Here is a 27,206-nt window from a genome sequence, read left to right as displayed (position 1 = left end):
TTGAATTGATGAAGCTCCTACAATAACTTGATTTAGCTACTCTTATACATAGCAAAAAAAAAAAAAAAAAAAACTAGTCTGAAATTCTGGATTTCTGAGAACGTCCGAGCTCTGGAGCTCTTCATGCAAGGGCACTTGATCCATATGATTCAGGACGATGTCTAGGGATTCATTAAGTGAAGGCAATGCATATTTGAAATAACAGCATCATCTACAACAATGTTATCTAAGTTCAACCATAAATTCAGCAGAAAATATTTCATGTGTATTTATTGCTTACAAGTTAAATGGAAAGTTGTAACAAGCAACGCAAAAGCATACATCTGGGTATATTTATATTTGCTCAGTAAATAACGATAGTCCTCACTAAAGGAAAAAATTTGATCTACCCTTCAAGGCTGACATGGACCCCAGGGGGCCTGTCATTCCAGGGGCCCCAGGTTGGATCTATAACATTTTGGGAATCAAATTAAACTAAATTGGCAGAAACTTGAAGGAGATACAGAATCAGCTGTGACAGATTGTCCTCTGTTCTGTGGGCTGGTGGTGTTGAAGATCTATTTAAGTTTTATTAAATCACTTATTATTCCATTTTAGGAGCATCATAAGGCCAGCACCAACAATTACTTTCATTATCACGCCATTTTTTCGCGGTGTGCTGGAGATGAATTTAAACAGCAAGTTGTACAAATTTGTTCCGTTTCATGATTCGCAATAAACAACCTGACAATGAAATCGCGCACACCTCGTTGGTCCCTGACCCCCGGGGTCACCGGAGCCCCGTGCCGGTGGCGCCCCCGGTGGTCCGCCGCGGTACGGATCCAGCAGCAGGACCCTCGCTGCGTTGAGTCAGTCCGCCGGAGCTGTGCCGACTGGAGGGATGTGACCCCGGAACAGGACGCCCTCCCACAACAACACACCATTCAAACAGAGCACAGAAGAAAGGAAAGCTGGACCAGGAGGGGTAAGCTCACGGACCTGGAGGCCGGTGTCAGGGCGGGGGGTCCAGAGGCGGTGGTCTGTGTTTGAATCCCGGGGTTTCCTCTCCTGGCTCGGCGGCGGCACCTGGATGGTGTGAGCGCCCACAGGAACTTCATTCAGGCTTTTGTCTCGGGCATGCTAGCGAGCTAGCTCGGCTATTTAGCGCCGACTGCATTACCGGGGATAGCGCGCGTTTGGCGGAGGGTACGTGAAATGTTGGCCGTTTTTAAAAGGAAAGACCACTTTGTGGGACATTAACTGGCCGGTCCACAGGTTTTCCACGGCTGGTATTATTTAAGATCCACACCGAAGTAAGGCGGACGGCTCGGTGCTTGCTAGCAAGACGCTGCCGTAGTTGAGCAGCGTCCGTCCCGCAGCGTGAAAACAAGGAGCGTCCTCAGTCATGTGTCCCCACCGCTGTTTTTCTAAACTGCTTTACGAGTCCAGGTGCTTTTCTTTGTTCTGCTATTTTTCATGTCCAGTTTTTCTTTCAGGGAAACTAATGCATTTGGTGGATAGCAGCGCTAGCGGCGGTTTGTTTTGCTCCCCCACCATCGTGTTGCTGAAGTTAACGTGTCTGAAATGATCCCCTCCAAATATCAAATTCAGAAGAGCGTGAAAACACACATTACATTACAACATCAGTCAGCCTGAGGCAAAGAGAGCAGGGACAAAGCTGCTGCAGCCTCTAAACAGGCTGAACTGAATCGCTTTCACGATCACGTTTGCTTTTCAAATAACTCCTTCATTGAATCTCTATTTTTGGACCGTGCCACCCATAGATGCATTGTGCCACTCTGCCTTTTACAGTGTCTGCTCCTCCTCCTCCTCCTCATGTCAGATAGATGACAGTCCTCTGAGTGGCAAAGCTGGCACCCTGCCGGCAGCAGGGCATTGATGAGAGCTGCAGCCAGTGGGTGTCGGGGCTTGGCCACAGGCGAGCACACTGAATCCTCCTGGCAGCTAGCAGAGTTGGTCATGGAGTCACAGTATGTCAAGACTGCCTTAGTTTGCACATTCCCCGAGCTGGCTGGATTTTGGAGAGAGATTAAGACCGCTGGCCTCGCCTCCTCACATTCAGGGCAGGTGCTCCTCAGTATCTACTCAACCCCCCTCGAGCCCCGAGGGGACCCCATCAGCTGCCCGAACGCTCCGGTTTGAGAGGGGCGGCTGGTTCATCACACAGCCTCTTGCTCTGCGTTTGGCGCAAGCATTTGACAGCCTTTTCGCACTCATCGGGCTGTGCAGTAGCCTCTCGTGGCCCAATGCAAACTACACAGTCCTCCAACTTAAAAATCCAACTTGAAAGCATTACCATCTTTCCTCTGTGCTGGTCTTTGACTGTTGTGCATGCTGCCCGGCACATTTGTATTGCATTGTATCGTTCCAAGCACAGATCATATAAGTGTTTGCAAATCAGAATTTTCTGCTGTGCCGTGGCATTGGTGCTTTTGAAATGTTGCAGCCGCTCCCCCAAGGGAGCAGCTTAAGGCTGCAGCTTCTGTTTCAATTCCTTTGAGAGACTCAGAGGAGAAAAGATGTTCTGAGATCATAGACCAGATTTAATTATGTGATATAGCATGGTTGGTGAAAAACATTCTTGTGTCAAATTACGAAGTGTGGAGTGATTTACAAAAGCAGATCTTAATATGAACTGTTTTTGCTGAAAAGAGTTTGGTTTTAATGGAAGTTTTCAGTTGAACTGTTTTAGTATCATAAATGTATTGCGATTATTTCTTGTTGTTAGGGTCAGGGTTGTTGTTGGGTACAATTTTATTAAATGCCATATCACTGCTGTAATTCAATGCCTGCAAGGCTTTGCTTCAATTTAATTTGGTCACAGAAATAGTCAAAGAACAGTTGAGCACACCCAGAATCCCAGCTATGAACTAAGCCTGTACAGTTGAACAGGATTGTTTGAGTTCATGCTTCACGTAGTGACAACAAGACACGACCTACTTATCAATCATGTTTCCATAATCCGGTTCACCCCCATTGTACCCAAATACCATAGCCATTGTTGTGGGAACTGTACATGTTAGGAGATGGCTCCTCACAAAGGCAGCATGCAGGCATACAGTAAGTCCAAGCCAGAGCCTTTTTGCCCTGGAGTGTCTGCCCGTCTGGCTCATGCAGTTTCAGGACCTCATGCCAGTCTGTCTCAGAGGAAGTCGGTCTGGTTATGACTGCTCAAACAGTTTCATTATGAGCATGCAAGTTTGGAAATCAGTGTCACTATGCAGGTTGAAGATAATGGGCAGAAATAAACTTTCGACAACTGCATTAATCAGGTATTTGTAACAAATCCAAAAACAAGTGAAAGATTTGAGCAGAGATTTTATCAACAGTCCATAAAGTCCAAAATCCAAACAGCTAAAATCCTGTTATTAGAAAATCAAATCGTATCCAGCAGTTTTTCAAAACAATAAATAGATCATTAAAATGGCAGCCAGTGACTTTTTTTCGCATTGACTAATCATTGCAGCTCTAAAAATAACCAGCAAAGTTGCTTTTTATTTTGGCGAACTGCCGTATCTCATACCTATTTTTGTTCATTTTTGTGAACATCATGTTTTGTCCTTTTTTCACTTTGATTTGTAGTAGCTGTACGAAGTTTCATGACATGGTTATTCATCAGTGGAAGAGCTGTGTGTGTGTGTGTGTGTGTGCGCGCGTGCACCTGCAGAGACACAGCTGCTTCACAGATCCAGGCCAGGTTGTTGGCGGATCAGCTGGCAGCCACACCAGGGTTATAGCCTACTTAAGTTTCTCACACATTTGCTTGGGATGCTGGAGCAGCTCATGAGTAAATTCTAGTAATGTTTCCCGATCAGTTTTTACTCTGGAGACCGTTGACTTCTTCCGGCCAGTGCAGTTCAGGTTTTTTGCAGCATATGTGTGAAGCTAAACGCCTCTCACAGTTTGTCTGTTACTTCAGGAATCCTGCTTTCCTTGAATGTTCTTCCTGGACAGGTTTGATTTGTAAATTAATCAGATGTGGTGCATTGTTCTTTGCAGCCAGAGCCAAATAAGAAGCTCAGTAAGTGGACCCGGCCACGTGTGAGTGGGCTGATGAACTGTGGCAGCCTCTGCTTCTTCATGACCCCCAGCAAATGTGAGGGCCTATCACATTGCATACTGTCATCCCTGGCATCAGACGCTCACTGCGCTGTGTGGCCCAGAGTTTTGAAACAGTCTGTATTCTGAATCACAATATGATTTTCAACCCTGGTTCCTTTGGAACAAACACGGCACATCTTGATGGTTATATTGAATTCATCAATATGTTTAAGTTATCAAAGACAAAACCTGTCTCTTCATTTGTTTTTAAACCTTTTTCGCTGGGAGAAAGAAGAGAACAGGATCTCCTCTGTTTTTTGTTTTCGTCTTTAAGTTTAATGATGTAAGACAAACAAAATGTAAAATAATTGTACAAAATTAAGAAAGAAATCATCCCTCTTAAAAATTGACGATACTTTGAATTGAGAATTATCCAAGTACATATATTAACATACGTTATGAGACACAAGTACATAATTTTAATTATTAATCAAATAGTCTGTAAGAAAAAGAATCCGCAACAGTATTTTTCAAGCAATAAATATTGACAAAATGCCAACCACACTACTTCGAGGTTGGTAAATGGGATGGTTTGTGATTTCCTTTGTGTCATATTACTACAAAATTCACCCCCCCAAAAAAAGATATTTTAAAACACCATCTCAGGTTCAGGGATGTTGTAACTATTAGTGAGTAATGATGATATCACTGCCAAATGCATTATATTTCATCATCAGTTATTGTTTCTCACGCTATAGCCCTGCGAACAAATTGGGAATGTGTAGATAGCCATGTTGTTTGTGTTGATTTAAGTTTTTTCAGTTACGTGTCAGTGATACTGTGATTTCCTTCGGCTGCTGAGAGCGCCCCAGCTCAGCTCAGCTCAACATCCTTCACATAGCCCATCGCAGGCAGAGAGGGGGATTAGGCATAGATCAGCATTAAAGAAACCCTTTGATTATGTCTGGAACATTAGCCGCATGTGTCTGAGGCTGAGCATCCCTCCAGGGATTAGTGTTGAGCCAGCCCACCTCTAGACCCAAACATCAAACACACGCAAAGGAGTCGAACAGCATCCTTGTTTCTCGTCCTTGAAATCATTTCAGACATCATCAATCAGTCACGCAGAAGCACGTGTATATTAGAATAATGTCAGAATGGCCTGACAAGGCCACATTTAATAAGGCAGGGCCATAGCATCACTGGGGATATTTTTTTGTTATTGTTATTTTTAATTTTCTTTACTGCTTGTCACAGCTTCTTGACAAGTCTTTCATGTCCGCCTTAATTTTTACAGGGACATAACAGTGTAGTTCCTCATATTGGAGGAAAGGCTGGATGGACTTCATTGCTGAAGTGACAGAATTGTAATTCAGACATTTTCCTAAGTAAATAGTAGATTTTGTGTTCCTCTTAACAGTATTTTAAGTCACACAATCTTAAAAATTTGGTCAGGCCACAGTTTGAACAAATTAAATAAATTGCATTGATTAATGGACAAATCATTGTAGCTGCAGTTCAAATGATTTATCAGTTGATTGACAAAAGCGACAACAGAAAATTAATTATGTTTCAATTAATCATTTGTCATTTTACTATACAAAAGTCCTGAACTGGTTTCAGAATATCAGCTGTAATGCTTGATTTTAAATGTAATATTTATGAGCTTTAGATATCTGAGATCGGTTTTAATTCAATTTTTGACAGGTTATATGAAATATTGAGGTTTTCTGCACTTTATAGGTCAAAATAAACAAATTGAGCCTCATCTTAAGGTCTGGGATTCTGTTTTAATGCTTTAAAAACAAAGCAAATGAACAAAAAAATGTATGATAATAGATGCTATGACAGTAATGCATTTTTAAGTTAGACCAATAATGATTCCAAATATGTGGTTAATGTGCTGCCCAAAGTAGTCATCTACACATTAGTCCCATCATTCCCTCCAGTGTGAAGACTAGCTGAAAAATATGGGATCTGACTCCTTTCCCTTACCTCTATATTTTTAAAGAGTCTTCACAAACATGTCACAACAACAGAAGCACATCTCTGATCAGTTGTCCTCATTTTTAATCCCACACCGTCTCTTCTAGAGTCACTCCCTACAGGATTTCATGTACTACGTTTTATTGTCTTTGTAGCAGCTATCACTGTGAAAGTAGGATAAGATAAAACAATCTTTCAGGCTGGTAAAAATACCAATTGCAATCCTCAGAACAGTCAGGAGCAGAGATGCTACTAAATATGGCCAGCTTTCAAACTTCAAAAGCTACCATCACAGGATCAGAAATGAATCAGTCATGAAAGCAGTAACACCGTAGTGGACAGTAGCAGACACAGAAATGTTTAAGTTATCAAGTCTCAAAATATTTGTGATTAATAATGAATGTTTTTTTATAATAATGTCTTGCTCTCAAGACAGACAACACGTTTTGGGAATTAGAGTCCTGTTCCTCTACTTTTAGATTTAGTGTTTCTCAGGCAGATTTGTGCCCTGGAGTTTCTATCTTTCTTTCTATCATGTGCCTGACTGGTAGGTCTCTGTGCCTGGAGGCACAGCTCTCCAAGGCAAAGAGCTTGGAGACGTGATCAAACGTGTCATTGCTGCATTTGTAAAGCTGCTGCCACCCCGCACCCACCCAACCCACTGTGAAAAGCCTCCACCAACACCCTCTCTCCATCACCATCACCACCCCCACCCGACAACATTCACACGCCGCCACCACTACCCCGAAGGTGCTCTGAGCTACTGAACTGACACTGGCAAGCTCTCTCAGTCTTTTCATTTCTGTCTTGCTTTGAGTCTTCAGCTCTCCCAAACCCCCCAATTAAACCGTGCCTGACACTTGGGAGGTAAAAGTGAATAACTAATTTATTTGTCTGCCCTTTTATTCAGTGTCCTGCAACCATTGAAAATGGGCAAAAAGACACAGTCAAGTGTTATTGCTTACAGTAAGCGGCCACCAAAGGTTGCTGTAATTATACAGACTATAGCCAGAAGCATGCTGTCCAGCTGCTCTGATCTGGATGAATCCACATGCTCACAGTGACACCCAAACGTCAGCCAATGGCCAATGGTGCCCCATTCATCCTCCACCCCTTGGCTTTGGGGAGGGGGCGGGGGCAGAGAGCCAGCTTCTCAATTAAATATAACCCCACATCAAACTGCCTGTCAACATGCATTAGTGGTTCTTTGTATAGAAAAAAGGCCAAAATAATTTGCCAGAACTATCATAGTCTCTGTGCCTCCTGTCAGCTTTTTATGAAAGATTCTTAGTAGAGAACAAATCCTGACTTGCATACTGATATTCTCTCTATGAATTAATCTTTTTTGATTAGCACACTTATCCTTCAAGTTTTTATTTTGCTGTTTTAAGTGAATTATTCCTTCGGCATGTTTTAGCTTTTTCAATTAGAAAATGCAGGCTTGATATCAAGCTGTGCCACATGCCTCATCCGGTTGGTGTGCTACAACAGAGATCTGATGCGACAGCAGCCAACCTTGATGTGTGTGCGCTATCGCAGCGGAACCTATCCCTTTTCTGTCATCCGCATTAGCTTTGGCAGCTCCTTTTATCGCCTCCTTTTCCCTGCCCCTTTTCTCCCTCTTTGCCTATATTTTGCATCTCTCCAAACTGACAGGAAAAATAGGTCATTAGTTAGACAGAGAATAAGAGATGGAACGAGCAAGCAGGGGCGAGATCTGTGTGAAAACTGCCATGCAATATTAATGACAGCCATTCACGCTTTGAAGTGCCAAAACTGCACTGAGACAAGGCCACTGACTTCCAATGTCATCACTCTTTGGGTTGTATGAATGAAGAGCTTGTCACACACAGACCATCTGCATTATTTACCCAAATGGTAAAACATTCATCCTGATGCTCTATATCTGAGAAGTCAGATTAGAGAACATTTAATTAATAAAATGCTGTCTTTTATGTTGTTGTAATAACAAGTACTCGAGGGTGCCAGCTCACTGCTGCTGCCTATAGGAGCTTGAATCTCATTTCTGACAATGAGCACTGGCATGAAATGTTCTGACAGCAGCACAGAACTCATATTTCACACAAAACACAGAATAGCTACCTCATTAATTTCACCTTCTCAAGGCTGCAGAGGTGGATGTTGATGATTAGAGAGATTTCACTGTATTATCTCATAACCGGTCAGATTGTGTGACTGAGTATTTTTAACCTCTAATAACACTGAGTGTTTGTGTAACTGATTTTCACAGGTCTTGTGTAATGTGGATTTGTTTTTGTGTCCAGAGCCACAGGAGCAGGGGGGATGAACCGCGAGGAGGCCCCGGGGAAGTCTCCTGAAGACATGTACATCCAACAGAAAGTGCGGGTCCTGCTCATGCTAAAGAAAATGGGATCAAATGTAAGTATACTGTCTTGTCTCAACACAATCTGGAGGTTGGTGTCAGATTAAAAGAACCTGTCTTTTTTTTTTTTTTTTTTTTTTTTTGTCGTACAGTTGTTGTGTTTAATGAGCAGAGTCACACACAAGCATCATATAAAATCTGGCCATCAGTACTAGAAACAGAAGCAAAGGGAAACAACAGACCTATCATTAAAAAAAGATAAAACTATTTCATGGCTAGAACATCAGCAAAGATCCATAGCAAATTAAATTGTAACCATCCATGCTGTGGAAGAGCACATTTCTCCTGTTGGAAAAGTGGAGACTGAGGGCAGGCTGAAGCTTGACTAAAAAGCTGACTTTTAATTTTAGACTGTTGACAATAATCCCTTGATGAGAAGTGAGACACACAAATATTTCCATCACCTGCAAGTAGGCAGGGCACACAGCACCTTCACGGATATCTCCTGTTCAGTGTTCACTGTGCAGGCAGTGACAACATTTCAGGTAGTGAATTCTTGCCTAGATGTCACTTTTGACACAGTTGAAGATGTCAGCAGAAACAAGCAATTTTCTACCTCTGAAGACGTGACGAGGTTCTGAATGGTTGTGATGCTGCAGAAGCATATAAATGCAAACTATAACCTTTTTTTGTAAGAAAGCAAGCAGATTTAAAGACAAGGGTCTTGCAATGAAAATCTGAGACATCACTAAATTCAGCTTCTGGGTGTGGCAATAGCACAACCTTGATATATTTCAGGTCATTTGTGATTTGGCTCTGAGGTATAGTTGAATGACTCAGTAAGCATTTTGACGTTGCTATCATAGACAGAGCACGTTTCACTGTAAATACCCATTTACTGGTTGGACATAAACTTCAGTGTGTGCATTATTTTTTACACTGTTGCACATAACATTTTAAATAAATTAATGGCATTTTTAATTTTTTAATGAATATAACCCCTGATATCATGATAACGATTTCTCATTATATAGCCGAAAGCTGCCTCCGTCAACTTTTGACCATAACCCTCAGAGTTATTTTCTTGTTTGTTGCTCTATATTGCATTTTCTTGGAGTTAGGTTTATTTTTCCAATAAACAAACAAGTGCCATGCAAAGCTATTAACCAAAGAGATTAAACACTTGCCACTAAGAGACAACATTAAAAGATTTCCATCGACTGAAAGGCAAAGTTTGTGATCAGAAGACAACCCTTTATCACAATGTTTTTACACATATAATGCCTTATATATTTCAAATGTATAATTAGCTGATCTATACTTGCGCACTTAAAGTTTTCAGAAATTTAACACAAAGATGTACAGTGTCCAGTGTAAATGTGTGTCTTTTCAAATGATTTAAGTGAAGATGTATATCAAAATACAAACAGCGGGAAAGTAAATGATGAAAAATTAATCCTTTGGATGAACCGATTGCTGCTTTCTGGAGAATAATCTGATTTACCTTTAATTTAGATCATCACCTTTTTCAGACTGTATTTGATTTTATCTTCTTGACGCAGTTATGTGTTATAATTTGGAATTTCACTCTTACTTCAGCTTACGCCGAGTGAAGAGGCTTTTCTCCGAAATTACGCCGGTGTCGTCCACAGTCAGATGAGCCAACTACCACAGCACAACATAGACCAGGGTAAGGCCGGGGGAGACACGCACACTTTTTTGTATTTATTAATCAGTTTTTTCGGACTTCTGTTTCGTTGTTGAATGTGACGAAGTTAAACTTTCCAACGCTTGAAAACATTGAAAACTTAATTGACATTCACAAACACCAGCAACATGCTGCAGAGGTGCTACTGTGCAGAGAATGAAAACAAGGGAAAAACCCTCGACACACATCCCTCTGTGTCTGCGCCCGCGTTGGTCTAAAAGATTACCTGACTGAGCTCTGAGCCCGACTCAGCAGCCTACCAGCACTGTGAGATTACTCACAGTGCAAACAGTGTGGCTGACTGGAACGAAGTGACTCATCTTCAGAAAGAGTGCGTTGCTGGTTTCACTGCTCGTCACAAGTGGCCTGGATTGAGAACCGCGTTCAGATATTGTGGCATGTGTTTTTTTTTTTGTTTGTTTGTTTTTTTTTTAACCGTATCTTTAATTCTAACAGATTTGTTGGTTGCTGATTTTATGTTCTTACATATGCTGGTTGTCCTTTTTCAGGGCACTAGATAGCGTAGTCGAGCTTTTGTGAGCTTGTTAGATTTTAGAAGTTTCAACCACAAGAGGGGGCTAGATTAAAAAACTATGAAAGGCACTGCAGTTGTCTGACAGAGCTGCAGCAAACTGTAATTATCTTTTCTTTTTTTAGTAAGCTGACCAGCAGCTATTTTCCAGAGAGACTCCAGACACAGGTATCAGATAGGAGCCCTGATGTTAAACCTCAGGATGCTTTATCCAATATTATATTGGTGTCTCAGGGGGGCTTAACAACTGTGTTTGTTATAATGTGGGTTTAATGTTGGTTCCTTTGGCCACCAACAGTCACTGCTCTTTGAAAAAAGTATAAATATGTTGTATGTTATTAAAAATGATGAATTAGTTATGTGATCGTAGAAGTTGTTAATGAAACAAGTAACAGGCTCAGTGGCCTTCCTTTGGCCGTCCTCTGGTGTTTTGTTTTGGTTTTTTTTTTAGCCCGCAGGATTAAAATACATTTTCAAAGTTTGTTAAATTTAAGCTGATCCTCTAAAAGGGTGTGCACCATCAATATTTTAATGTGGATCACTGCATCAGAGACAGTTTTAATTATTAACAGGTATTTTTTTTTGGAGAACAGCAGAACATAAAGTTTTGCATCAGCTTAGATGGAGGATGCGACACGTTAAAAAGCACAGCACCCAAATCAGTGCTGATTTTCTTGAATCGTTTGTTTACGAAGGATGTTTTTTGAACTACTGCAGACTCGCTGTCAGTTTGTTCTGTTTCTCCGTGCCCTCTAGTAGATGCAGTACTCCACATCTTTGCTGCGTCAATACTGCTACCTAGAGCCTCATTAATTATGGAGGAATATGACTGGTGAAAGGTGCTCCAATTTATACATTATACATCACAGAAACAGACACATTTATTGTCACCTGGCAGCATGACACCTCTTCGGCATAGCGATAAATTATTTGTGGTCTGCATCTTGTCCAAAGTAAAGTGATTAGGCACTGATGAGATAGCTGGGAGTTAATCACTTTTAAATATTAAACACTGTGCTGAAGGACAGCATTTTTTAAGTATCAGCACATTTGGGATCCTTTGAGGATGTGTGAAGAGGTTCAGTTACACCGGGAGGGAAGCCCACTATTTGATCTCATTTAGACTTGGTAATATTGTAAAAAATAGATGAAAGGAATCGCTTTATCACCTGGCAACGTGCATGATCACTGTGCCTCTGAAAGGGTAATTTTAATACAAGCACCAACTTCAGTGAAAATACCATTGTGGCATGTACAAGATATCTTGTTTTTTGTTTGTTTAAAAAAACGCAAGAACCATAAAGATAAATCTATCCCAAAGGTGAAGGAAAATAAATCACAGGTTACAATAAAATGTTCTATTTGTCAATTACAATGGTCATATTCTCCACATCTGTGCCTGACCAGCTTTGGGTTAAAATATGTTTTTTTCTGTGGATCAGCTAGTTCTCACTGCATTGCAATAACAGCAGACCTCGTCCCCTGTCCTGCACAATGTAATTATATTACAATCTGACACAAAAACCACACAGCCTCTTTCTGTGACCGGCCAGCAGCTAAAGCTGTTTCTCTGGGTCTGACACACCTTGTGTCGATTCACTCAGTATCTGCATCAAACATGGCTGCATAGCTGAGGTAAAATGGTTGTTGAAACATAGAAGTAGCTATTTGGCAAATATTTTTTTGCAGCCATGATTAAAAAGAAAACTTTGTTTGGATATTATTACATTTGTAACAGGACAAAAGAGAAATCTTAGGTTTTTAATGGAGCTCCCATCAGAGGTCATAAGCCTTCCAACCGCTAAACCGATCTAGCCGCAAGATCCACACTCAGCTTTGGGACAATGATGTATGTGCAGAGTGTGCTGATGCAGGTTGTGTTATTACCAGCCTCCTCGAGGGGTCTCAGCGTGGAGCAAATGTCCTGTGTTAGATATGGCGTCATTGATCGAATGGTGGCTTCTTAGAGGGCATTGAGGGCATTATGGTGGAGTGGAGGCTTGCTCAAATATTGATTAATGTAAGTCGAGGCCAAGCTATCTTCAGGAAATGTTAAATAGCAGCAAAGGCGTTAGGGCATTCTGTTACAAATGGATAACCTCATTGCTGTTGTCAGCTTGATATATTATGAAAAGAAATCTTATTTATAAGTGTTGCAGTGTTGCACTCCAGGAAAACTCCATTATCATAAGGGTGGGCAATAATTCAACATCGATATATCATGATAGAAAAGGTTACAATAACATTGTTAGGATTTTTAAACACATGTATTGTATGATCTTTTAATGTACATTATTTAAAACATCCGTCACCGACTGACAGTAGCTACAGGGTGTCAGGTCATTGTATTAAAGCTGAGCAAAAAGAGCATAACACAGCGGGCCACGTTGATGTGTCTTAGTGTCACCACAGGCAGGCAGCCAGCGGTCAACCAAAAGTAAGTTAGTTGATTGCTTCATGTTTACCTCTGACCGCAATACACATGCGACCAAATGAGTTTCCACAGCCCATAGTAAGGCAGACAGAACAGTTAAAAAAGAAGTAATCAACCTATTTTTGTTTAAAAAGCAATTAATGTTGAAAAAACAGAGGTTTTGTTTATTTGACGATGTCATGTTTTCTGTGTATATATGAGGGTTGAATACAACGAAGGTTTACATTAATTTACCATTTTATAAAAATAAAAATAAAGATATTTATTGCCCAAACTCATTTTTCGGAAGTTACAGACATCTGCTGTGAGCGTTCAAGTGTTCACATTGATATCAGAATTAAATCATATTGACCGAAATTAAGAAATAAATTGGGATATAAATTTTGGCCTGTCATCCAGCCCCAATCTGTGCAGAAACATCCTTTATCACAGAGTTAACCCTGAATTATTACAGCCCAAACTCTCCTTAGTTGTCTAATGTTCTATTTTCTTCCTCGTAAGAAATTGAAAACCAGCTTGGGGGTTGCCCCTCATATTTCTTTTAAGTCTGTGGGTCACTGAATTAGCATTTCAGATAGTTTTATTTGCCTAATTACCATACATGCAAATACAGAATTTCACTTTGCAATTTTAATCAGGCCAAAGAGGAATTCGCTGCCAAAGGCACCGGAGCCATGAATGTTTTTCTTTCACTTTTTTATAGTCAGCTTTGTGAATAACTTGATTATGGCAATGCAGAGGATTGTGGGCAAACAGGAGCTGAAATGTTGGGGTTTAATGCTGTTATTAAGGTTGGAAATGAAGTGTGAACTTGTTAAGCGCGGCCTGGGGTTTTAAGGGATTTTGTTTCAGTGTAAATTTCTCCTTTTTGGATAATTCTGAATAATAACTGTGTCACCATAGCACAGAGAGTTTTCTGTGGCACAATAGTTACAGCATACCATGGTGAACATTAGTTTTGTCTTTAATCCTCTTCCTTTAACTCTCCCATTCACGGCTTTCTACAGCTGACATCCTGTCACCTAAAACAATACAGTTTGTCACAGTCACACATAAAGCCAGCTGTCTCAAGACTTATCATCCTGTCTGATTTGACAGAGAAAGTTTACTCCTCCCAGATGGACGTCTGAGGGACTCAACAAAAGAGGAGAGACGAGGAAGGGTTGCCATAGCAACCTCAGTTGTCCTAGGAAAGCAGAGCTTCCCTGTGGGCTTTGGTGTTGTTGCGACATGCTGCTTCAGTAGATTGGAGCAGGTGTCATTAGGAGGCCTTGAGGCAAGATGGAGTGCTAATTACATGGTCGGAGTGTGATATTCCAATCTAACTGTCAGTCCCATTCCTTCTCACAAAAATATGGCCGCTCTCATTTCAAATAATGCCATAGCCCAGAGCAATCGATACATAATCTTGTTTCCTTTTCTCTGTGATACAGTTGTGGTATCACACAATCCGTAAACCTCCCTTTTTAAATAAAGCTCAGGGACACAGAGTAAGGACCCGCTTTTGTTTGGTGTCTCATCCAGGGCAGAGAAGTATTGATCGTCCCTATATCGGGCTCCTCACTGCAGCACAAATCACAGCCAGACACTCAGATCTACCAAGTCTGCCTGACTCAACTCACTGTGAGAGGCTGGATTATTCTTCTGTCTTTCTCAAACCTGTCAGTCGGCATTAAGCTACTGCAGAGATCCCTATAACTTCTGCTTTCTGCAAAGATCCTTACAAGTTTTCCAAAAGCATTTTTGTGAAAGAAAAAAGCAGCACCCTAGAAATACCTGTAAGGAAACTGGAGGAGCACCTGAAAAACATCTCCTCTGACAATCAGAGGCATGAGCCTGTGACCGTACTGGATGACATGCCACCAATCCAACCACCAACCCATCAGATGAATACCAGACCCCTGTCCTAGAGTGAAGTAAAGAACACAGTAAAGCAGGTGAGATCCGCATTAGCTCCTGGGCCCAGCGGCATTCCATATAGGGTCTATAAGAACACTCTTGGTGTCTCTAAGTACCTCTGCCATCAAATGAAGGTGATTTGGAGTAAAGCTATACCAAAGGCATGGCGAAGGGCAAGAGGGATGTTGATACTTAAGGAGAAGAACTCAACCATCAGCCACTTCTGCGACATCTGTCTGCTGAATGTGGAAGGAAAAATGTTCTTCAGTGGTCCAAAGGCTTGCAGCCTTCTTGGTAAGAAACAACTTCGTTGACACATCAGTGCAGAAGGCCAGGGTAGGTGTTTTTTCAGAAAGCTTGGAACACGCAGACATCATCTGGCACCGAATAATAAAAGGCTGAAGATGAAAAGAAAGACCTGCATCGGGTATTCCTGGATCTTGCCAATGCCTTTGGGTTAGTGCCCCACAAGATACTCTGGACGGCATTCAATTTCTTCCATGTCCCAGAGTGCATAACAAAGCTTGGTAAATCTTACCTGAAAGACCTCTAGTTCAGCGTCACAACACAGGTCAGCACCTCTGCCTGGCAACATCTGGAGATAGGAATAATGGCAGGTTGGGCAATTTCTCCCCTGGCATTCACCATGGCAATGTAGATGCTTATTCGGGCATCACAGTGGGTGGTTGGTGGTGAACGCTTGGAAAATGGGCTACATCTTCCCACCACAACAACAACGAAGCTACGTGCCCAACGTCTGCTGAATAAACTCCAGGAAAACATCAACTGGGCATAAATGGAGTTTAAATCCAGCAAGCCTCGTAGCATCTTCATCATCAAAGGCCAACTTGTCAACAAAAGGTTCTACATCAGTGGAGAGCCAATGTCAACGATCCTGGAAAAGCCCATCGAAAGCTTTGGACGTTGGTAAAATGCAGCCCTCAAAGATGCTGAACAGGATACAATGCAGGGCCTCAACCGAATCGAGAGATCTGCCCTACCAGGGAAGTTGAAGTTGTGGTGCTTCCAGATTGGTCTCCTGCCCCGTCTCATTTGACCAGTTACCATCTACATGGTCACATGATCCCATGCCAATCGACTGGAGAGACTAGTGAATGCTCAGGTGAAGAAGTGGCTTGGCCTGCCAAGGTACCTGAGCAGTGTGGGACTATATGTAAGTGGAGCCCTCTCCTTGCCTATCTCAAGCCTGGTGAAGGAGTATAAATGTGCCAAAGCACAGCTGGAGATGACACTAACCCTAACCCGAGTCCGGGGACCCATTGGTAAGAGGCACTGCTCCCAACCTGGCAACAGGGAGGAAGTGGAAGCTTCACACTGCAGTGGCTGATGCACAAGCTGCTGTTCAACATGGCAAAAGGCTACTCCAACTGAGCGACAAGCTCAGTAAGGCCAATGGATGAGATGGGGTGGCATAGTGAAAAGGAAAATAATATGGAGCGAGCTGTGGGACATGGAATCAAATATCATAAGTTCCATCGCCAGGGCCACAGCAAACCTACGTCTCTGGGGTGGAGAAGACCCAACATGTCTCGTGTGTGCATGCATTTGTGGTTTCACTTTCCCAGGTTGGGTCACAAAAACGCCAACAATGGGCTGAACTGTTCTTTCAATCTACCACTATCTCTCCAAAGTTCTACACAGAGATCCTCTGGCCTCTCATAATCCTGAGTGAGGTGGCAGGAAAAGCACAGCAGGTGGTGCTAGTAGTTCCTAGCAGCACCACCCTCTTCCCTTCCCCTGTCCATCCTTCTGCACCTTGTCTGTCCTTTGTCCCGTCCTATATTCACTGAGGTCTAGCACTGCCCTCCCTGCCTCATTTCACTCAATAAAGATCAACAAACTAGCTTCTAGGGAGGGCTGGTTGATGGTCATGTACACGCACTGAAATAATAAAATATTTAGCTGCAAGACTGAAAGTGCATCAATCTCATGAAAAGTTGGCACAGCTTGTGGTGTTAAACTATGAGGACAAGTGATATATTAACTTTCCTACAAGGGCTGGTCGAATAGCGGTTCTAATAGTTGAGTAGTATTCAGGGAAGGTGAAAATTACAGAGTCTGTTAAAGTCGTGCTGCTTTTGTTGATGCCAACACGTTGAGCTGGACCACACACACCCCTGCTGGACATCATGCTTCTTAGCCCAACCCTGCTGTTGTTGGTCTGTCTGTATGTGTTGGGGGAGCTCTTTTGTCTTTATCCTCTGAGCTGACCCTGCACAGATTGTGACCTGAAATGTTGTTGCTGCTCTGACTAATAAGTCAGCGCTTCATCACTTCAGCTGGAGTCAACAAATGGTCGTTTTTCTGCTCATTCAGAGAGAACGAAGGGATGGTGCCTGAAACTTCAGACTAGCTGCCTTTGGGTTGATTTCCCAGTGTGTGTTTTTTTTTTTTTTTTTTACTTTGAGTGGTTCTTTTTTTCCTGCTGTTTATTTTTGGCTGACTTTTCATTTATAATATCTCAGAGGCACAAAGAAAGACTTTGATCTTAAATGGTGGAAGCAACTAATGGTTATCATTTAAACCTCTTTTTTTTCAATTGATTTATTGTTAGTGTTTTGTATTAAAATCATGAATTTTTCTTGTAGTTTTTCCTGATCACTGACCTCAATGATATTCAACATACATTGAAATAACAAAAGAGAAAAGCAGAAAATGATCACATTAGAGAGATAAGATAACCAGTAAGTTTTGCTAAAAAAACAAAAAAACACATCACTATCAATCACTCAGCCCATCAGATACTTGAAGATAGCACATGACATCATGATAATGCTTTTCAGCATGAGACTATGAAGCTTCTCCCTGATTTCTCTTCAAAATCTCTGTACAATATTTACTTGCATTCACAAAACTATTAGACTTTTACTCTCTGCTGAAATACTTGTCCTTTCGCCTCTATGTTCTTTTCTGGAAAGACTATTTGTGTTAGGAACGAGGGGGCCTTCCTGTCATTGCAAGTATTTATGGAGGACAAATAGGATGGCATAGCTGTTGCTGCTGTTATTTATGTAATCCACCGTCCAGAGCTGGTCTGTTAAGCCACAGCGTGCGGGGCGAGGAGGGGATCAGTGCACAGTGGAGGGAGGGGCCGGAGAGCAGCCAGACGCTGAGTAGCAATGAAACATACCAAAAGCTGTTTGCTCATAGGAAGCAGCAGGAGGAGCAGGCTGCCATCCACTGATGCAGTCTGATTCTTATCTGTCGCTAGGCAACAGCTTTGAGGGACCTGACGTTTCCATCTCGTTGGCGCATGTGTCTGTGTATGTGTGTGTTTGTGGCAGGGCGGGGTCTGAGAATGCCCCACGGGCAAAACACTGAAGTAAAACAGATATAGCCCAGCCGCTCTGGCTCTGGGTGGGTGTATTTTGAGAGTGTTTCTGCTGGTCACTCAGCTCAGGTTGCACAGTGCCTGATGTGTCTCTGAGCTGTCTGTGAAAAAAAGGAAGAACTCCTTCAGACAACCACAAAATCATTCAGTCTGGCATTTACTCAGGTCTCTGGGTGTTTTTGGGCCAGAACATCTTTGTGAACTGCAGTGATGTAAATCAGGTCAGGTTTCCTATTGCGCTGTATTACATAATTGTGTCCTGTTGAAGCATCATCCCCACATTCTCTCACCATGCAGATAATGCTTATGTTATTAATTGAAGTCTGGCAGTGTGTTTATGTCAATATATTTTTCACTGTCTAAAAGCATCGTCTTTTGCCCTTGGCTTTATCTTTTTTCATAACCTTAATTGGCTGGCCAGTGAACTCCCATGTGTATGATCAGTTTAAAAGAAGTCTTTATTTCAACAAAATCCTGGTGACCTGAATTCAGCACAGAAATATGCTAATTATTTTCAGAGTGGAGATAGAGATGAATTCTGTATTTTGGGGGTCTGCGCCTTCTCACGAGGAGGGCCCGCCCCCTGTGCCAAATACACGTGGAGGCTCACAGTCCCCGGCCTACTTTCATATCTCCACAATAATTCAATCGAACCAGCTCTTGGGACTGCGCTGAAGAATGTCTCTTTATAGCAGACAGGCACACAGTGCTGGCAGGAATTCTTCTTAACCGTCTGCAAAGTTGTCGAACTTGGTGTTCAAGATATTTATATGATCAGAGCCTGTCAAGTGTTTTTATCTCACTACATGATCTAGCTCACTATTAGCCGCAGCACCAAGTGTTCATTTGGACCGCTCATCATCTCAAGATATCGTTTTTTTTTTTTTAAACCAAGGAATTGAGGAGACGAAATGTTCCTGATTGTACTTTGCGGTCTTTTATATTTCACAGTCAATTTGCTTCCATTACCAAGCAGCAAATGCATTTCAGCAGGCTGCTGAGCATGACGGTGCAAGAGGCGTTTTAATACTTTTATGAAGAGACGACAAATTAAAATGACTTCTTGCCAAAAACTTTAGATCTGTATAAAACTGTTGCTGCGTGAGTCAGCGAAAGAACAGTATACATTTATTTACCCTTGCTACAAAAGAATTTGAAAGCGTGTATTCATTTATCAGACGTGCATGCAGTCAGCCATCTGACTAAGTCCTATTGTGTAACTGGCAGCATCATTTAGTTGAGTCAACGAGGAGAGGCCGAGACGACCATATTTGTCCCAGTTAGCAGGAGGACGAGAAATGTGAAGAAATCTGACTCTGCACTGTAAATTTTTGTACCTATTCAACATTTACATTGTTGAGGTCAGTATGATTAAATCTACTATTGTACACTCTGAAGACCTTTGAGCTGCACAGCCAGAGTCCCAGTAACAATGGAGACTGAATGATAGTGAAGCCTCAGATCTCAGTGTTGCTCGGGCAGAGTATTAGTGATCCTCTCGATCTGCTACAGCATCCCCCTGTCAGTCTTCTAGGACGGCAGGCACCGACTTTGCAGCTGACAAACATGGCTGTAGAGGAAATTACCTGCATGCACCAAATGGATTTTCATGGCTGCATATTCCCCCTCAGCTTTACAGTCACAGCTGACAAGATTGTCAGGATTCTGATGGATCCAAGCACCCGAGGAAAACGTGACTCACTTCACACTCAGTGAAATTTGTTTTGGGTGATAAACTCACAAGTTGAAAACATTTTGAAGTGTTACTCAAATGCAGCAGTTTTAGCAACACGCATACATGTCTGAGACGGGTGCTGACAGCAAAGCAGAGGATTGTATCATAAATGTGTCCTGATTGCAGCCATCTTCTTAAATCTCATAATTGAGTGTGACGGTCACAACATGACAGCAGAGAAGATAAACTTTTAAAAGAAGGTTTTATATAGTTTTTATTTTAGAACGTGGGAATGATGTAATTCACAACGTAGCGGCTCACAATAATGAAATGGAGAAGAAAGACGACATATTTCCATTTAGTCACAGAAGTTAATATTATTTTTTGCACTTCACATTTGCACCTCATCTCTCCAGATCCTGATCTCAAACTTCCAGTCTTTGAAACACACCAGGTAAATCCAGCCAAGCTGTCACTCGAAGCTTTATGTCTGAATGTTTTAGAAACTTAAAAACAAGTTCTCCATTTTTTTCAATAAGAGGTGACACATTTCTGGGTATTGGCTCACATTTGGACTGAGTTTTGTAGGAAACTGATAGAGTATACAGTAAATTTGACTCCTCAGTTTTAGTCTTGCTCATTTTTGACACGGACAGCTCTGTTTACTGTCTCTCTAATGTTACTGGGGAGCATGCGATACAATCAGCAGCATTTAAACTTTATTTCATTTTTTATTTAATTGGGAAAGATTCGGAGGATTTATCTGATGATCTGCTGTTAATCCTCAGGTGCTGAGGACGTGGTGATGGCATTCTCACGGTCAGAGACGGAGGATCGGCGACAGTGACCCCGGCCCCCCCCCATCCCGCCCCATTGCATCCCTCCCCACCTCCGTACCGGCCTGCACGTGATCGTCAACATCCCAAACTCCACAACCACAACACTGATGAGCTCAGGAGAGGAGGGGCACCATGAGAAGAGGTGGGGAAGAGACACCAGGAGGTGGCTGCCTCGCTCTCCCTCATCCTCCTCACACAAGCTGGCACACCATTACCTGAGATGCACTCAAGTGGGTCCTGTGGGTTCAAGTCTTGGCAACAAGGCAGTCATTGAAAACACTCACAGATTGTGTGGATGAATATCTAATGTCTTTTTTTTTTTTTTTTTTTTTTGTGGGGGAAGGTTGGTTTTAATTTGTAATATCTTCTCTGTGTTGAGACTTTAGGCAGTGTTATGTGTTTTATCTGCTGTGGTCACTGGAGGAACTGACCAGTCAGCAGCTGATTAAAGCAAAGAGAAATATAGTTTTTGGTCAAGCAGTGAGTGTGATGACTGGACTGATCATGTTAGGGGAGAAACTTCAGTTATTTCTGCTTACCTTAATGGGGGCTGAAATTATTTTTGATTTAGCTGTCATGTTATAAAGGCTTTTGTACATTGTCACACGAGGGGGCCTCATTTCTAAACATTTCTGTGCATAAGAACAAGAGTGAAAGTTCACTTTCTCTCATGCGAAGGTCGAGATTTAAGGACACAGGTGATCTGCATGCTGAAGATAGACTCTTTACTTCATGTCCCTTCATTTAGGATTAACAAACATTTAATAAATGGTTTCTAAAACACAATAATTAGTAAGTAGTTTTGCAGATTTGAGATTTGTTACTGGATGTGTCACCACTTTAACTTCTCCTCAGGACACATAAGTGGCTGCTGTATAGTCAGAGAAAGAATGACAGTGTGTCCTTGTAGGAGATGTTAGAATTGTGAACAAACACTGTAAATCAATAAACACTTTTAAATGTCTGTAGAATGGCAGTTAACTCCATTATAGTGTTTTATAAATCATTTGTTAGGAATCTATTCATGAATTTCTAATAGGAGAACTTATGGTAAAGTGAAATGAAGGGACATCTGACACATTACTAACTACTGTCACACAATGTATTTTACTTAACAAAAAGGACCCTCACCTTTGGTTCTCCACATTCGCCAGCTTGTGTTCATTTCAGAATAATTTCTCATCCTGATACTGTGGCTCTCACTGATGTGTCCACAAAAAAGAGAAAAACATCAAACTGAAGTAGATGCAGCTCGGTATCCGCAGCGTTTTTCACCTTGTAATATTTGATTCTCTTCCCTGATCATCTGTACAAACAGCAGTACGACCAGCTGGCTGATGTGTGTGTTCGTACCTGTCATGAATCAATCATGTTTAATTATGGGAGTTAACGGAGCAGGATAATGCTCGGTGGGATTTCTGCCTTAAGGTGAAGGTATTTTCTGGTCATACTCAGTTTTCTCTGCACACTCTTACAAATGAGGCCCTGCTCGTTTCCTCTGCTGCTTTATTTTGAACCTTAGGCTGTTGAGAGTGAAGCCATGCTTTTCTCACGAGGGAAGCATTAAGAATTAAAGACACTAGCAGACATAATCACATGAAGCAAAGGTGTACACACTCTCCCAAAACAAATACTTCTTTTGTTTTGGGTTATTGTGACATGTAAAACCTTTTTTTTTTTATTATTATTATTGTACAGATCGTTGGGAAAATACAATAATGATTTGATTGTGCCAATTGTTTTTTTTGTTTTGTTTTTTTTTTGTTAGATAAAATTGATTAAGAAAATTGATAAGACAAGTTGTGGTTGTAATTTATTGTATACTGAATTAACTCCCAGTACAGATGGAGCACCAGTAGATAGTTAAAGCCCAACGTGAGTCACTTTTCAATATCATCAGTGGCTCTGTAATTCACACTAAAATCATAGAAACTCTAATTTCTAACTATGTGGAACTAAACACACAAGGCCTGAGAACTTTGTGCTATTTCTGACTGTACTGTATCTCTTGCACTATTATCAATCAGATATTTGCAAAAAATACATTTTGATATTTAGCACATAGATTCTATGGTCAGTTCAACAAGTGAAAGAAACATTTATTGCCATAATTTTATTCCTTTGGTGATTTAAAAAATAATATATCCTTTGTGTTTATTGACTCTACTGGAATAGCTCGAATTTATTTGTTAAAAACCAACATGTTTTTCTAGTGACATGCTCAATATTTAATGTTTTAAATACAATTTGTTAACTTGTATAACTTAAAAATAATTGTAAGGTGTGAAAGCCAAGCATGTCTGCCTCGTGGTTTATAATGTTCATCTGAGTGGAACCGAGGATCTTTGAAGCCTTGCCACAATGACCATTGTTTGTACATTCTTGACATTTGTGGAAGCTACTAGTTCTTTTAAAAATGTTTAAGGAAAAAAAAAATCATTTTTATCTTCTTTTTTTTTTTTTTTTTTTGGTATGGACATTACCCATTATGTCTTATGTCTATGTTGGCAGTAATTTCTATTTGAATGTCCTCAACAATCATTGCAATGTAAACGGCCAACAGATCCATCGTGCTGTCCGCTTATGACAAAGAAATTTGTCTTTTTATGCTTACTTTTGTTTTGAAGCATTCTTTATTTGTCTATGCATTGTTTTGTTTTGTTATTCTCTAAAAGGTGTCTTACTGTACATTTTACCTATCAGGGTTGTTCTACAGCCTTCGTTCAAGTTGTGAATGTGTGCGTGTGCGTGGTGGAGTGTGTGTATGATCATCACTGAACTTGCTACCAGTTTCAATTGTCAGCATGCTGTTGAGTTTGACTAGGGTCGATATATCTTTTTACTGTGATGACCTGACGTTGCCTAATTGTCTTTTTTTTTTCCCCTTTGTATTTTATTTTCCTCTCTGTCAACATTGATTAGTTGGTTTCGTTTTGTATGGCTGCTGACCATGTCCTGACTTAATGCTTCCAAATCCTATACCAACTGAACCATTAAAGAAAATTTAAACAGTGAAAAGTAGCATCTTCTTGTCTTTTCATGATGATGTCGAACATCCAGGAGAAAAGTATCGAGTCATCAAGGTGAAATCTTGGTTTCTTTGATCCTGTTTGGATAGAATATGAATCCTATTCGGAGTGAAAATTGCAGCTTGTATAGAAAGACACAGAGACATTTGATTTAAAAAAAAAAAAAAAAAAGATTTTTTTCGATTAGTCTGAAAACCGCAGCACTAAATAATCACATGTCAACAGTTCATTCGTTTTTCTCTCAGGTGATAATTGAGGCGGATGTTTGAATTTGGTGCAGTGTTGTTACCAGAAATTGGAGGGAAGGGGCTCCGTGTTTTTCCAGTGCTAATGATGAACATCTGTCCACTGTTCCCATGTCGCCGTTCACAGATGGAGGAGAATCCTGAGAATAACACACCAGCTGCCGGGTGGTTGTCATTCTTTTGGACTGTAGCTGTTGTTTTCTGACATTAACACTTCTGTTTCCTGCTGGAAACAGTTGAACATGGCTGCTTTTGCTGCTGCTGAGTATTTAAGCCCAACTTTAAACATTATTAGATACTGGTGTGAGGATCAAGTTTCATTTTCTTCCTTGACGTGAAGTTTGGTGACATCCCATAATGATCCTGAGACAAACACAAGCAGAGGCACAGTGTGCCATGGCCAACAGTGTCCTCCCTGCTGTCCACGTGTGTCCGGACAGATCAGATCCAGGGATCAGCGCGCAGCAGCACCAGCCGCTGTCTCACATCACGTTATGTAACCGTGTGTGTGTGTTTGCTGCTATGTTCACACACTGAAAACAGAAAAGAGCTGTTGGGTGAACATGAAGCTGTGTGTCACATTTAAGTTTTCTCCACTCCAACTCTTTAGAGCCTCGGGTCAAACTGACCTCATCTCAGCTTCCATGGCAGACAAAAGCTCTTCCTTCTTCAGTCCAGCAACAGCTTCTCCTCTGTCACTTGTCAGCTCAGCACTTATCAAACACTTCACTGATGTGCTTAGAATATGTCTGACATCTGTATTTATAACTTCCTGTCAGTTTAAATTCAACACAATGAAAAAGTTGGCAATATATTATAAAACAAACAAACAAACAAACAAACAAACATGACTCTGCAGATCTGGCACTAAAATAACTCCACCCCATAAATTCAAAGGAAGGATATAAATTCACAGCCCGAGTGAATGCAATCAGTTCCAGCTTTCATCTTCAAAGCAAAAAAATGTAAAAAGAGGCTGAAAGCGTGAGGGCGAAGGAGGGGTCTCTCCCTCCCAACATTATTACGCAAAGCTGTGTGGAGCAGCACTGCAGCAGAGCTCTGCACACACTCCGGTCCACCCTCAACCTCATCACTTATAGATGACATTCACTCTCACTTCATTCAACTCATGAAGCTCTTCACTGACACAATCAGGGATCTTTCTGGAGCCATCTTTCATCCATCTTCTGCTCCTCCCTCGTCTGACTCCCGTATACAGGGATATCTGACGTTACACAGAAAACACAGCAGCCTGCTGAGGGAGGAGCGCTGACGTCCCGGACACTACATTAGCTTGACTTGATTTCAGTCACCGTGAAATAGGATGGTGATGGATGTCTTTAGGGATCGACAGTCAGTTGATCGGTCCTATAATTTGGTCCAAAGTGAATAATCTTAACAACTATTAAATGAAATGCCATGAAATTTTGGACAGACATTCATCCAGCATCCAGCAAAGGAAGAGGTTTTTTTCTTTTAGCAGCAGTTTGAGCTTGAAGTGTCCGATTATGAGATGAAAACTGACAAGATGTCCATCAGCATCAGACATAGTCTCAGAAAAGATGCTGTTTGTTTCATTTGCTGTATGAATTATGTTTAACATTTGGATATTCAAGATGTCTTGTGGATAATTTTGAGTTAATTTTGAGTTTGAATTAAGAGTTGTCTGACAGGTTTTTTGAGATTGCCTTTAGAATTCAAAACATTTCTTGAGTGTTTGGCACCAACAGTTCCAACCGTGGAGTTTGAGAAGTCAACAAGAAAAAATGACGCTCTCACTTGGCAGCTTAGTTTTAAAGGTAGTGAACGCTCGACCCAACTGTGACAGCAGCTGATATTTGGATCTGCCTGAAACACAGATGTGGCTTTTTTTTAAGCCAGTTTTGCATTCTATACCACAGTAGGTGTTGCTTTGATTACAGCAGACTACTTTAAAGCGCCTTCTGTTTCTGCAGCGTTTTATTTTGATCTCAGTGGAGTGAAACCCCCTCAGTTATAACATTTTTTTTTTTTTTTTTTATTGTGCACCAGCTTCCTGTTCCACCTGCTGGCGCTGAATCCATATGTTGGTCTAGCTGCTGTGGGGTCAAGAGTTTTCCTCCCATGGACCACCTGTGTTACAGTCATCTCTTTTTGTGATTTAAAAAACACACATCCCATTTCAAAGCCATCGCCGCCGGCCATAAAACACTCTGTCTGCTGAGGCGAAGATTTGCTTCCGCCCTGTTTCCCACCCAAACGTTGTGGTTCTTCCGAAGGCGTACTGACTGCAGCCATCTGCTCCGGCTCTCTGTAGCTGTGATATCATTTTGACAGAAGCTTATTTCCACAATACACTCAGAGGATCAGCATACCTGTCTGCCTCCGGAGTTCCCACTCCAATGCTCCCACTGAGTGACATTTATTTCTTGTATATGATACAGTGCGTAGGCCAGTTGTATGGAGATGATGTCTCTGCTTTTTTCAAGCGACGCGTGAATAGAAGAGCAGTGTGGGAAAATGTTCAGAGATATTCAGTCTCTTGGTTGAGGGCTTGTTTCATTTTATTAATAATATTTATGATAATAATACCCTTTCTCCCATTTATTTATTTATTTATTTGCAGTCCAGTGAAATATGACAGACGCTGAAGGGACAAATCCAGGCACCCTGAAAATGTCCCAAATTTCTGCGGTACACAAATATAAAGAGACCAAATGTTCGAAATGGAATTACTATTCATGAATCATTCGTATGTGTTTATGCTTTAGCCTCTAAATATCCAGCCAGGCCTGCTGCTGGCTGTCATAACAAACAGATTCTAGCTGTGCCATCAGGCCTGGTGTGTGCATCATGCTGATGGAAATAAGCATGCGGCGCTACGTGCTGCTGCTGCTGCTGCTGCTGCAGAACAGCACATAGTGAGCTTAGAGAAGATCGAACTACAGCCACAACACATGTTCCAGCATTGCAATGACTTTCGATAAAAGCTCAATAGAAATAGGAATTCATATTCATATTCAGTTCAAAGCTAATTTGTTTTCTTTGGCTGATGTTGATTTTGGTCCTTTGTGACGCAGGTTCCTTTGTTTCTTCAATAGCTAGCAGCGATAAAAATTACATGACCCACCAATTTAAAGTCT

At 41.4% G+C, this 27,206-nt stretch overlaps 1 protein-coding gene across 2 annotated transcripts; it reads left to right on the top strand.

The window, feature by feature from the left end:
* The first annotated feature begins 820 nt into the window (after positions 1-820).
* Positions 821-23,822, top strand: ctnnbip1 (catenin, beta interacting protein 1). 2 transcript variants are annotated; one of them, XM_029506007.1, is made up of 4 exons: positions 821-964; positions 8,313-8,427; positions 9,971-10,061; positions 20,760-23,822. In XM_029506007.1, the coding sequence occupies exons 2-4, from the start codon at positions 8,332-8,334 to the stop codon at positions 20,816-20,818; spliced, it is 246 nt and encodes an 81-aa protein (XP_029361867.1). In that variant the 5' UTR covers positions 821-964; positions 8,313-8,331; the 3' UTR covers positions 20,819-23,822. The 2 variants fall into 2 exon arrangements, with proteins under 2 accessions (XP_029361867.1, XP_029361868.1); XM_029506008.1 differs by lacking the exon at positions 821-964 and adding an exon at positions 4,007-4,096.
* The last annotated feature ends 3,384 nt before the right edge of the window (positions 23,823-27,206 follow it).

The sequence above is a fragment of the Echeneis naucrates genome, chromosome 7, assembly GCF_900963305.1.
Source record: "Echeneis naucrates chromosome 7, fEcheNa1.1, whole genome shotgun sequence".
In the NCBI taxonomy this organism is placed as follows: domain Eukaryota; kingdom Metazoa; phylum Chordata; class Actinopteri; order Carangiformes; family Echeneidae; genus Echeneis; species Echeneis naucrates.
Note: the sequence above shows the minus strand (reverse complement) of the source record. Positions and strands in the feature narration are given on the sequence as shown.